The sequence below is a fragment of the Macrotis lagotis genome, chromosome 5 (genome assembly GCF_037893015.1).
Source record: "Macrotis lagotis isolate mMagLag1 chromosome 5, bilby.v1.9.chrom.fasta, whole genome shotgun sequence".
Lineage (NCBI taxonomy): Eukaryota > Metazoa > Chordata > Mammalia > Peramelemorphia > Peramelidae > Macrotis > Macrotis lagotis.
The window spans coordinates 260,745,726-260,756,729 of NC_133662.1; the positions used below are offsets into that span (position 1 = coordinate 260,745,726).

Sequence of the window (11,004 nt, forward strand, 5' to 3'; positions counted from 1 at the left end):
GCTTACTAAATTCTGAAGCTGTGTTAAGGGATGCAAATTCAAAAGAAGTTTAATAGAGGGTCACACTATCAATGGGGGTTGGAGGTGAAAGTATGGAACTTTAGACTGGGAAGAACAATCAATCATTATGCTCTGTCCTGAGTGAGCAAAATGAAGGCATTTGCCTTCAGATGTTTTCATGTCTTCATGTCTCCCTATTTGGATAGAGAGGTGGTGGCTACAGGTACAGAATAAGGCATACATTTTCAGATTTAGTTTTCATGTTGCAGAAAGGGAAAGAACCATAGGAAAGTGAGGTTGAAATTAAAAGAGAGAAAAGAACATTAATTTAAAAAAAAAAAAAAACCTTTGTTCTAAAGGAAAGACCAGGGCCAGTCTTTAGTAGACTCTTCATAAATGTCACTGCCAAGTCAGAACCAGCCAACCACCATTAAGTAATGTCCTAAAATGTCCTCCCCTAGGGTCAGCCTCTCTCCCTACCCAACCTTCTATACCTCAAGCTACTTCCTCCAGCTGATGATGGTGAAGCTCTTTTTCCTGACTGGCCTCTCCTTGAGTGGATTTCTCAAAGTAAACTGAATAGGAGACTGTGCTGGAGGACTCTGGCCAAGGCTCAGAGGGACATCAGGCTCTGGAAAGGCCTTCCCTCTGTACCTGTGGGCAGAAAAGGGATGCCCCAGCACCTCTGTGGGAGGGAGCAGAGGGAGAAGAGGTCTAACACAGAAAGTGCTTAGTTTCTAGACTCTGTCCAATAAGTATCTATCTTTATCTACATGGTGGAAAGATCCTGTGAGGGTATAAGACAGAAATGCAGAGAGAGATCCAGGGCCGAGTCAAGACTAGAGCCAGTCTTCCCCCCCCCCACTTACTGTGGGAACTCTACAAAGTTGTCACTGGTGGGAAGAGTCCTGGCTTGGGGGGATTAAGATTTGGGTTCAAATCAGACTCTACTTGGAATTTACTGAGCTAAATGATCCTAGGCCAGTTTTTCCCCTTCTCTGAACCTCAGTTTCTTCATCTGTAAAAGGAAAGGGTTGGAATAAATAATTCCTAAGCACCCATCAGCTCTAATTCTAAGAGGTCTGATAAGTGATCGGGGCTCCTGGATCTTCCCTTTGGGCAGGGGTGAAATGGGGACCATATTACTTGTCTTTCCCATCCCCTACCCCAATCCGGCCTGGCAGCTGAAGGCGAAAACAGAGTGGGGAGAGGAAGCCCTTTATAGCCATCTCAGAAGTGTTCCTGTTGTCCTCCTCGTTTGGAATCAGGGCAGATCTGGGCCTGGGCCATGGCGTGTATCCATCCTTGGGGCCTGGGCAGCTGGGCGCCAGGGCTGACGCTGGGAGGGAGGAGAAGGGTGGGTGGGCAGGCAGAGGATGCCAGAGGCCCAGCCCACGTGTACACCTGCGTGCCCCTCATGCTAAGCGGTTCCGGTGACGGCCACGGCCGCCGAGGGAAGGAGCTGGGGTGGGGGAGGGGGCAAAGGAAGGCCAGAAGCCGCCCCGAGTGATGCGCGCCCCCACCCCGGCTCCATGACACGCGAGCTTGGCGCGCTGGCTGGGTCCCGGGGCGCTGCCGTTGAGAGGAATCCCCCCGGAACGGGGGCCCCGAGCTAAGGGACCCCGAGCTTTGGGCCCTGCCCGGGCCCCCAGGGAGGAGAGCCTAAACAGGGGGCCCTCTGCCAAGGGCGCCCGGGGAAGGGAGAAGAGCGTCCTCGGGGCGCCCGGCGCTTGCCCCCACCAAGGCCCCCGCCCCCCGCCCCCGGCCGGGGGGCCCCGGGCTCCCCGCCTCCCCAGCTGGGCCCTCTCCGCCCCCCGCCCCGCCCCGCTCTGCCGCAGTCCGGCCTCTCATTGTCATTCCGCGGGCGCGCACGCCGCCCCCTCCGCCTCCGCCCCCCGGGCTCCGCGCGCCGCGGCCCTCCTGTCCGCCGGCTGGCCCAGGTCCGCCAGCTCCTCGGCGGCTTCTGCCGGCCCAGCGGCCAGGGCGGGCTGCGCGGGGCGGCCCGGGGGGCGGCCCGGGGGCCGCGCCACTGCGGCCTGCCGCCGCCGGCGCGGCTAGCGAGGTAGGGGCCCCCGGCCGGCGCGCGGGGGCCGGCGCGGCTGCCCCCCAGCTCCGCTCGGCGTGGCGCACACGCACCCCCGCGCGCCCCCCCACGCGCGCCCCCGCGCACACGCGCAGATCCCCGCACAGCCAGCCGCCCGGCCCGCAGCCCCCAGCGCTCCTCGCCCCGCTGCAGCATGTCGGAGATCCTCCCCTACAGCGAGGACAAGATGGGCCGCTTCGGCGCCGACCCCGAGGCCTCCGACCTCTCCTTCAGCTGCCGCCTCCAGGACACCAACTCCTTCTTCGCGGGCAACCAAGCCAAACGGCCCCCCAAGCTGGGCCAGATCGGCCGGGCCAAGAGAGGTAGGGCGGCCTGGGCCCCCCCCCCCCGACCCAGAAACCGGCCCCCGGCTACGCCCCCCGCTCCATCCGAGCCGACCGCAGCCCCCCCACCCCGCCCCGCTCCTGCCGCAGCCCCGACCATCGGGCGCGCCAAGGGCTCCCCTCGCGTCCCGGGCCCCCGGTGGCCCCATTCCTGCCGCTGGTCTCCGGGACTCCGGGGTCCCGCCTGGCTTGGCTGGGGGGGGGGGATCCCCGAGGCCGCCGGCCTGAGGCGCTGTTTGTCCCGCAGTGGTGATCGAGGACGACCGGATAGATGACGTGCTGAAGGGGATGGGGGAGAAGCCGCCGGCCGGAGTGTAGGGGCGCCGGCGAGGTCCGCGCCCGGAGCGCAGGACGGCCAGGAAGCTGCCGGCGCCCCCGGCCCCAGCGGGCCGGGGCCTCAGGAGCCAGCGGCTCGGGCCGGGCCGCCGCCGCCGCCGCCCCGGAGCTGTCCGCTTCAGCACCACGGCGGCGGCGCGGCCCGCTCGGGGCCCGGCCCGGCCCGGCCACGCACTTTAGGACTCGGGTCGCGGCCCCACCCCGCCCACAGAAACGGACACAGAAGCGCGTGGCGCCCGGCGCCACGGACATGTCATCGCCGCCCCCCGCCCCCCGCCCCGCACGGCCCCCGCCCCCCAGCCGGTTCGCAAGCTGAGCAGCGCCCGCCGGGCCGCCCTTCCCAGGGACGTTTGGCTGCACCTCGCATGCATGAGCCTCCCCCCGGAGCCCTGCCGGGGGGCACCCTCCGCCCCTGCCCGGCTAGCCCCCCCCTGCGTCTGGCGGGCCCCCCCCCGCAGCCTCTTTCTAAGGTGTCTGCTCGGCACATTTGTATTTTTATATCCGAGTCTTTGTTTACTGGATCTTCTAAAGCCCCCCTTGGTCCGGGCCACGGCTAATCCGCGCCTGGCGGATGGGCTCAGCCCTTAGGCGACGACCTCGGGAACCCTTCCCCTCCCCCTTGGTCCCCACTCACGCGGCCAGTCTGGGGTTCTGGAGCCCCGCCCCTTCCCAGGCTGAGTCCCGGGAGGGTCCCCCTCGTCTCCCGCCTTGCACCCCACTGCTCCCTGTCCCTGGGGAATGCACTGCCTCTGGGATGATGCCAAAGGGGCCCCAGGGATGCAGCACTGTAAATGTTCCCTTCCCAGCCCCTTCCTCCCGTCATCGTCACTGTACCAGGAGCTCCTAAATAAAAGAGACCTGTACAACGCCTGGCTCCTGCCTCTCCCGGGCTGCCTGTGCTTGGGGAAGCCAGCTCTAGGCCCTGTGGCTCAGCTAGGCATCTGCCCTCCCAGAGCTCAGGGAGGTAAAGAGGCGGGGGGAGGGGAAGACAGGAGGAAGCCTGCCAGGCTGACCCCCCTTCTCAGCCCCCACTTCTGGGAGGCTCTGAAAGCCACAGGCCCCGGGGTCTGAGTCATCGAGTGACTCATAGTGGATACTGGAAGACCAAGCCGGCGCAGCCCAAGAATGCTGGTTTGGCTTTCCAGCCTGAGGCGCTAAGAGACCCCCACCAACCCCAAAATAGCCACATCCATAGATCATTCTTTAAAAGTTTCTGGACGGATTTCCAGACACAATCTTCATTCGAGCCCCTGAGAAGCAGGGACTGCAATAACAGCCCCATCCCCATTTTACAGATGAGCACACTGAGGACTGACAGACCAGACTTGGGCCTGATTCCAAATCTCCTGAACTCTATTCCCCAGGATAGTCATGCTGGAGAGGAGAGTTTAAGGAGACAACTTGTGACAGACACAGGTCGCCACACCTGGGGCCTCATTTGGCTTTCTTTCCCATTGAGGATGGGGGCAGTCTCGCTGGGGGACATTCCTGGCAATTCCTAGAAAAGGATAAGACAGTGGCGTGGCCAGCAAGGGAAGCTCAAGAATGGGCAAGCAACACCCAGAGGGGGGGCCCCCGGCTGCTTGGTGCACCCCTTCCAGGCTGATCGGTCAGCGTTCCTGGGAGAGATGCTAACCCCAACTCAAGGCCAGGACTTTAGCTTCCAAGGCAGCTATGGTAGGTAGAGAATGAGGGGAGAGAGGCAGCTCAGCTCAGAAAGCACCCAGTCGCCTTGGACCAGAATCAGCCTTTAGAGCTCTATGGCACTGAGGAAATCCTCCTTGTCAGAATCTTGAAGGAAGCACGGTGAAGATGGGGGGCTTGGAGGGGCATGCAGCCGGGCCCCCAAGGCTTGCTGGGTTGGACTCAGCTCACCCCCCTTGTGCATGAGGTAGAAATGGAAGTGGAATCCGCTGCCATAGGATGCATGGTGAAGAGACCAACCGTAGTTGGGCTGGGCATAGTGCCGAACCCGAAAGTGGGGAGCTGCTGCCGTCAGGGAGATGAACCGACCCCGAGGAGTCAGCACTCGACTCACCTAAAAAAGGTGGAGGAATGAGCAGTCAGTGGGGTCTGGTTTGGGGTCTTGGAAGGCCAGTGGCCCCTCCTTCCCCTAGCTCCTTCCTCTCCTTCCTCTCTCCTCCCAACCTATGTGCAAAGATATCCCATCACCCTAGCCTCAGCAGTGTGTTTTGGGAGGTAGAGAAGCTGGATTGGAGATTGGGTTTATGAAGGGGAACGGTCTGATGGAGCTGTCTCCCAAGTTAGCCACTAACCATTCCCAAGCTCTCCTGTCTGAACCCCTGGGCCTCCATGGAACCCACTTCCATAGAACCAAGTTGTTTGGTTCCAAGCTCTCTTTAATCTTTTTTTCTTTCTGCCCTGGGATAGTAAGGGCTCTCCAAGGTCATCACATGCTACTTCCCCATCTTACAGAGAAGGGAAGGACTGGTCTAAGGTCTCACAGCTGTTCAAGGTGGGGTGAGATTGGAATCCAGGCACCCAGTGTTCCTCTTCCCATTATAGGCACGTTGCTTAGTCACATTCTTTTCTCCTTCACCTTATTCTGTCCCACTTCCCACTCTACCCCTTTCCCCTCTCCTCTGCAGTCCTATCAGATCAGCACTCACTAGCTCTCTCTAATCTCACCTCACTGAGAACTTCATCCACAGTCTGAACACCCTCTGGGGACACCGTCCAAGGGTCTCGTTCCCCAGCCAGCAGAGCATCCAAGGTACCCTTCTCTAGCACCACATCAAAGCTGCTATTAGGGAAACTGAGAGCTCGGGCATCCATTGTTTCCCAGCGCAACATGGGGACGTGGGCATAGCGGTCCCGCATAGCGGCCACTACCACTGGAGAGTAATCCACACTGACCACATTGGGAAAGCCCCCACACAAAAGCTCATAGCTCAGCGCACTGTTCCCACAGCCTACAGGGGAGGAAAAAAAAAAGGAGGGGAGGGGAGAGGAAATGGTTACTGAATCCTGCTTCATCCCCGGGTCCCTTTCTCCCTCTCCAGTTCCATGGCTGACCCTTAGGAGATGGGAGTTGGCACCCTAAAGGCAAATTCTTGTCTTGGCTTGCCCCTTCTTCCAAGCTAGAGGTCTCCCACCAGCCCTGTCTCATAGGGATTAGGTTTCCTTTTATCAGCATTAGTTCCAGTAACAGGATCAAGGGATCAGCTCTAGGTATCTCCCTAATCCTCTGGAGGCCACTCCAGTCATCACTGATGGACAGCTTGGAGTGACTCAGGAAGAAAGGACAGTCTTAGTCCAAGAACTTCCTCAGGCTTCCTAGATAGATGAAGACCTAGGGGCAACATGGCTGACATTTTCCCATCCTCAAGTCTTGAGTAGAGAGGGGGATGCTCTACTGAACCCCAATACTAGACCTTCCAAACCCTCCCTGAAGCTTCAGTCTCCAGGGGCTAATGCCCCAGTCCAATCCCCACCTTCTGCCAGCCCATGTCCCACCCTGCAAGAAAATCCAATTGGTATTTATTAAAGTGCTCATTGTATGAAGAGCACTGAGCTAGGTCCCAGGGATATAATGACACAGCCCCTGCTCTCCAGGACATTACCATCTATCCAAAGATTCACCATTTGCAAAACCATGTAAACAAAGTAACTTGAGAGAGGGAAGAATACTAAGAAATGGGGGGGAATGAAGGGAAAGACTTCACTGGGATCTCAGAAGGCTTTTGTCTCACTCCCCCCCCTCAAAACAGGATTTCCCTCTCTGCAACATTCTTGGTCTCTTGGAGCAGCTCTGATTCTTTGGCAGTTCCTCCTTCAACAGAGGCTATCTAAACCTCTGCTAATCTAAAACATTCTGCTCTAGAACATAGACTCAAGTGAAAAAAAAAAAAACAGGAACATGAGGGGCCAGGGAACATGGTAGAGACTTGTGGAAGGCAGTTAAGACCAAAATATCAGAAAGATCTAAGTCTGAATCCTGATTCAGCCATTTTCTGAATAGGTGACCCTGGACAAGTCATTTACCTTTGGTGCCTCAGGTTCCTCATCTGTAGAATGGGGATAATAATAGCACCAATCTCTCAAGGTTTCTGTGGAGTTGAAATGAAGCAATGCATGTAAAGTGTAAATGTAAGGTACATAAGTTATCATGTTGGTAAGGATGGAACCAGGAAAGAAGAGGTGCCCTAGCTTGCTCAGGCAGAAGTCACCAAACTGGTCCAGAGACATGGTACAACTGGGACTATGGTTTACAGCTGAAGTGCTCTCTCTGACAAAAACAGGAGGGCTGATAAATTCTGGACTTGCAGTAATGATAACCTTGTGTTTCAAAAGATGACGGGGTTAGCTATTCTGGTCCTGATCCTGCCCAGCAAGGAAAATCACCAAGTCCACAAGAGAGAAGGGGGTTAGGAAGTGGGTCCAGGACATGCGCTAGTTATTTGGGAGGAGCAGGTTCCAAAAGACTCAGAAGAAAGCTGGGTAGGATCTAAAGGTCCACAGGACTGCAGGGGACATTGGCCCATGGGGGAGGTAAATGTTTGTTTAAAAGAGAAACTCTGAAAACACAAACAGATACTAGAAGTGAAAAAGAGATGAGAATAGAATCAAAGGAAGATGAACAGCCACCAAAAGCAGGAATAAAATTCTAGAAGAAGCAGAGCCTAGAATGAGCTCAAGCCTGGCAATAAATGGCCATTTGCAAAGGCTTTTCTAAAGCTATGCTGGAGGCAAGGGGAAGATCAAAGAAAAGAAGGCCCAGGTCCTCTAAACCAAGACAGATGAAGCGATAATAAAAGGAGAGATTAAAAAGGTCCAACGACTCAAACCTGGCTGATTTCTCTGCCACAGATAACAAACTTCTGACTAAAAAGACCAAACAAATAATTAGCTCAGAGGTGACCTCAGCCAGGAAGAGCTGAGTCTATGTCCCACCTCTCCACACACTAATCCTAATAGCTAACATTAGGATTTGCAAAGCTATAGATTCTACCCTGCTTGGACCTCACAACAAACTCATAAAGTAGTTGATCTTATTATCCCAAATTTTATAAATGGGGACACTGAGGCACAAAGGGCTTAAGAGATTTGCCCAGGGTCACAACAGTTTCTGAGGTAGGATTTGGATGTCAAAGCCAGCAACTCTCTAGACCTAGTGGCCTTTGGGCAAATGACTTAACCTCTTCCTGCTCCAGCTTGGGCAACACAACTGCTGATCTGTATTGGGAGATGGAGTTCCCTTACCTTCCTGAGGAAGGAAACTAAAGATCCAAACAAAAAAAAAAAATGGCTAAAGAAGAATCAGAACGTATGGGAGGTGAGGCCAAGACAAGGAAGTATAATGAGTCTTGGTGCCTAGGAATACACACGAGAGTGTCTAAGACCTGACAGATGTGGGCTGAGCCACAGGTCCTTGAAATGCCGCAGAAGAGAGGCCACTGGATTGGAAAAGAGCAAAAACATGCTCCAGTTTTCAAAGGCCCAAGAGTCTGTGTGGGAATGATCTGGGGATGTTATGAAAGAGATGTTCTGGTCGTGCCAGACCAGTCTTGTTTCCCCCTCTCTCTTCCCTCCTTGATGCTGTTCCTAACTTGGTATTCCAGACATCTTTTCAGCTTCATTTGAATGGGGGCAATTATGAGCTTCTCCCAGGGTTAGCCTGCAGCTCCCAGTATACTCCATCCACTGAGCTATAAAAGAGAAGGCAGTGCCGAAGGAAAGCACCTGGGTGTCACAAACACTGGGGAGTGGAGCCTCTCATGTTGGGGACCTGGGGAGAAGCCTACAAAAGACAAAGTAGAGTGGGTGAGCGGGGTGTGAAGCAGACAGGGAAACAGAAGCCTGAGCTGCAAAGGATCATGACTTCAGCACATAGAGGCTATCTAGGTACCCCCTCACTTTACAGTTAAGAAAATAGAAGCTCTGAGAGTTTACGTGGTCACTGATCATCAGGGGTGGGAACTGGACGCAGGCTCCATGGCTTCATGCTGCCTCTTCTATACAGAAGGCTCCACCATTTTGTTATTTAGTTGTTTTCAGTTGCGTCTGACTTCATGACCCCATCTGAGGTGTTCTTGGCAGAGATACTAGAGCAGTTTGTCATTTCCTTCTCCTGTTCATTTTACAAATGAGGAAACTGAGGCCCACAGGGTGAAGTGACTTGCCTAGGACCACACAACTAGTGAGTGTCTGAGACCAGATTTGAATTTAGGAAGTTTTCCTGACTCTAGGCCTTAACTTTCCCACTTAACAGATGAGGAAACAGGCTGTGATTTGTCCACGGTCACTCAGCTAAGCGAGTATCTGAGGTAAGGTTCACATGTAGTCTATGACAGAGATTTTCCCAGCTCCAAGACCAGTATACTATCCACTCACTACAGCAAACTGCTTCCCTAAGTAAAACAGAGGGTATTCAAGTCAAAGTTGTATAACCTCTTTTCAAGAATCTTGTAGTCGGGATTGTTTTTGGTTTTGTTTTAGATTTTTGCAAGGCATTGGGATTAAGTGGCTTGCCCAAGGCCACACAGCTAGGTAGTTATGAAGTGTCTGAGGTCGCATTTGAACTCAGGTCCTCCTGACTCCAGGGCCGGTGCTCTATCCACTGCGCCACCTAGCTGCCATAGTGGGGATAGTTATTCAGGTACAACTAGGACTAGAAAAGCTCCTGATTTTCAAGTCTGGGATTTGGAGACTCTTGGCTTTCTCGGGATTAAACACCAATGATCCTCCTTTGGCCTGACGTAGACTCTGGACCTCACCATGTTGGTCTCCTTCGTCAGGATACACTCTGAGTTGGCCACTCCTTCCTAAACTTTGAGGTCCAAAACTGAATGTATCTAACTCTCCAGGTGGGGTTGTCTCATTTCCCTTAAAGAGACTGCGTCCATGGGGATGACCTCCCCTGACTGGGGTAAGATCTAATGGGTGTTTGCTTCTGCCAGTGGAGCTCCCTAGGGCTGGAATTAAGGTAATTACTTGTTTTAGCTGCCAGTGCCGGGGAAGGTTTGGCCCAATACCCTCAGCCTCTCTCCCTCCCTCCCAAAACAAGCCCCTTAGATAGAACTATCCCTTCCTACTCCTCTGATTTCATGTATCTCCTCAGCCCCTCTCTCCCAGACTACTCCTTGGTCATTGTGGCTTCCTGGTACCCCTCAGTCCCTGTCCCACGCCCCCACGTCCCTCCCCCCCGACCTTCCTCTGCCTCCATTCTCACTGAGCTCTCTTCCTCCTTGGCCCCCCACTTTTCTTACTACCTAACCCCTCGGGCCCCCTCCTCGCTGTAGTTCAGTCACTCTCCATCTGACCATCACGACCCCACTTTCTTGGCAAGGATGCTGCAGCGGTTTGCCATTTCCTCCTCTAGTTCCAAGTATCAAAAACTGAGAGAAATGGGGTGAAGGGACTCGTCCAGGGTCACACAGGTAGGGTCTGGGGCCAGAGCTGAACCCAGGAAGATGAGGCTCCGTGACTCCGGGCACAGCACCCTCTCCCCTGACCCCCTGGCAGACCCCTCAGACCTCCCTTACTTCCTGATTTCTTTTGTTTTTTCAGTTTTTGCAAGGCCATGGGGTGAAGCGGCTTGCCCAAGGCCACACAGCGGATTTGAACCCAGGTCCTCCTGGCTCCAGGGCCGGTGCTCTCTCCGCGGCGCCACCCAGCCGCCCCATTCCCTAATGTTTTGGGCTCCTCTTCGCCCCCAGCCCCCCTTAATCCCTGTCCCCCTGCACCCCGGCCCCCAGCCAGCCCCCAGCCAGCCCCCAGCGTTGGCGGCCTCCCTTGCCCCCGCCCCCCGATTAGCATAGCCCCGCCCTCCGGGGCATACCCAGCACCAGGATCCGGTCCCCCGGCTGCAGCTCGGGTTCCAACAGGTCCCGGAAGGCCCCGAAGCCGCCGAACCACTCGTAGGGGGCCGCGTCCCGGGCGTGGCGGTAGCGCTCGTCCCAGTACTGGGCCTCCCGGTACTCCGAGCTCTTCTCGGGGAGCGGCGGCGAAGAAGCCATGCTACGGCCGGGGTGCGGTCACGGGGGGCGGTCAGGAGCCAATCGGAGCGAGCAGGGGGCGGGCCCCAGGCCGAGCCCCAGCCAATTGGCGCCGGCGGCGGCACTTCCGAGGCGGGACTTCTCCGATCGGGGCGGAGCCTCCTCTCCGGCCGCCCATTGGGCCCCCAGCTTCCGCCTCCTCCGCCGCTTCTTCTTAAGAAACACGTGGAACTTCCGTGCGTGCGCCGGGCACAGGCCGCCGGCTGGGAAACCGCTCCGCTGG

The 11,004-nt window shown here is 56.1% G+C and overlaps 2 protein-coding genes across 3 annotated transcripts in view; one reads left to right on the plus strand and one right to left on the minus strand.

Moving 5' to 3' along the window:
• Window positions 1-10,824, minus strand: part of ECE2 (endothelin converting enzyme 2) — a 49,950-nt gene extending 39,126 nt beyond the window's left edge. The window contains exons 1-3 of one of the 2 annotated variants that reach the window (XM_074189615.1): window positions 10,565-10,824; window positions 5,413-5,696; window positions 3,412-4,801 (exon numbers count right to left, since the gene is read on the minus strand). In XM_074189615.1, the coding sequence (XP_074045716.1) occupies window positions 4,514-4,801; window positions 5,413-5,696; window positions 10,565-10,742 (750 nt within the window). In that variant the 5' untranslated portion in view covers window positions 10,743-10,824 and the 3' untranslated portion in view covers window positions 3,412-4,513. Of the gene's footprint in view, window positions 1-3,411; window positions 4,802-5,412; window positions 5,697-10,564 lie in introns of those variants that run through there. The other variant, XM_074189616.1, reaches the window with a different exon arrangement.
• CAMK2N2 (calcium/calmodulin dependent protein kinase II inhibitor 2) lies at window positions 2,196-2,785 on the plus strand. Its single transcript, XM_074190429.1, has 2 exons — window positions 2,196-2,406; window positions 2,675-2,785. Exons 1-2 carry the CDS (start codon window positions 2,238-2,240, stop codon window positions 2,743-2,745), a joined length of 240 nt encoding a protein of 79 aa, XP_074046530.1. The 5' UTR covers window positions 2,196-2,237; the 3' UTR covers window positions 2,746-2,785.
• Window positions 10,825-11,004: the final 180 nt, after the last annotated feature.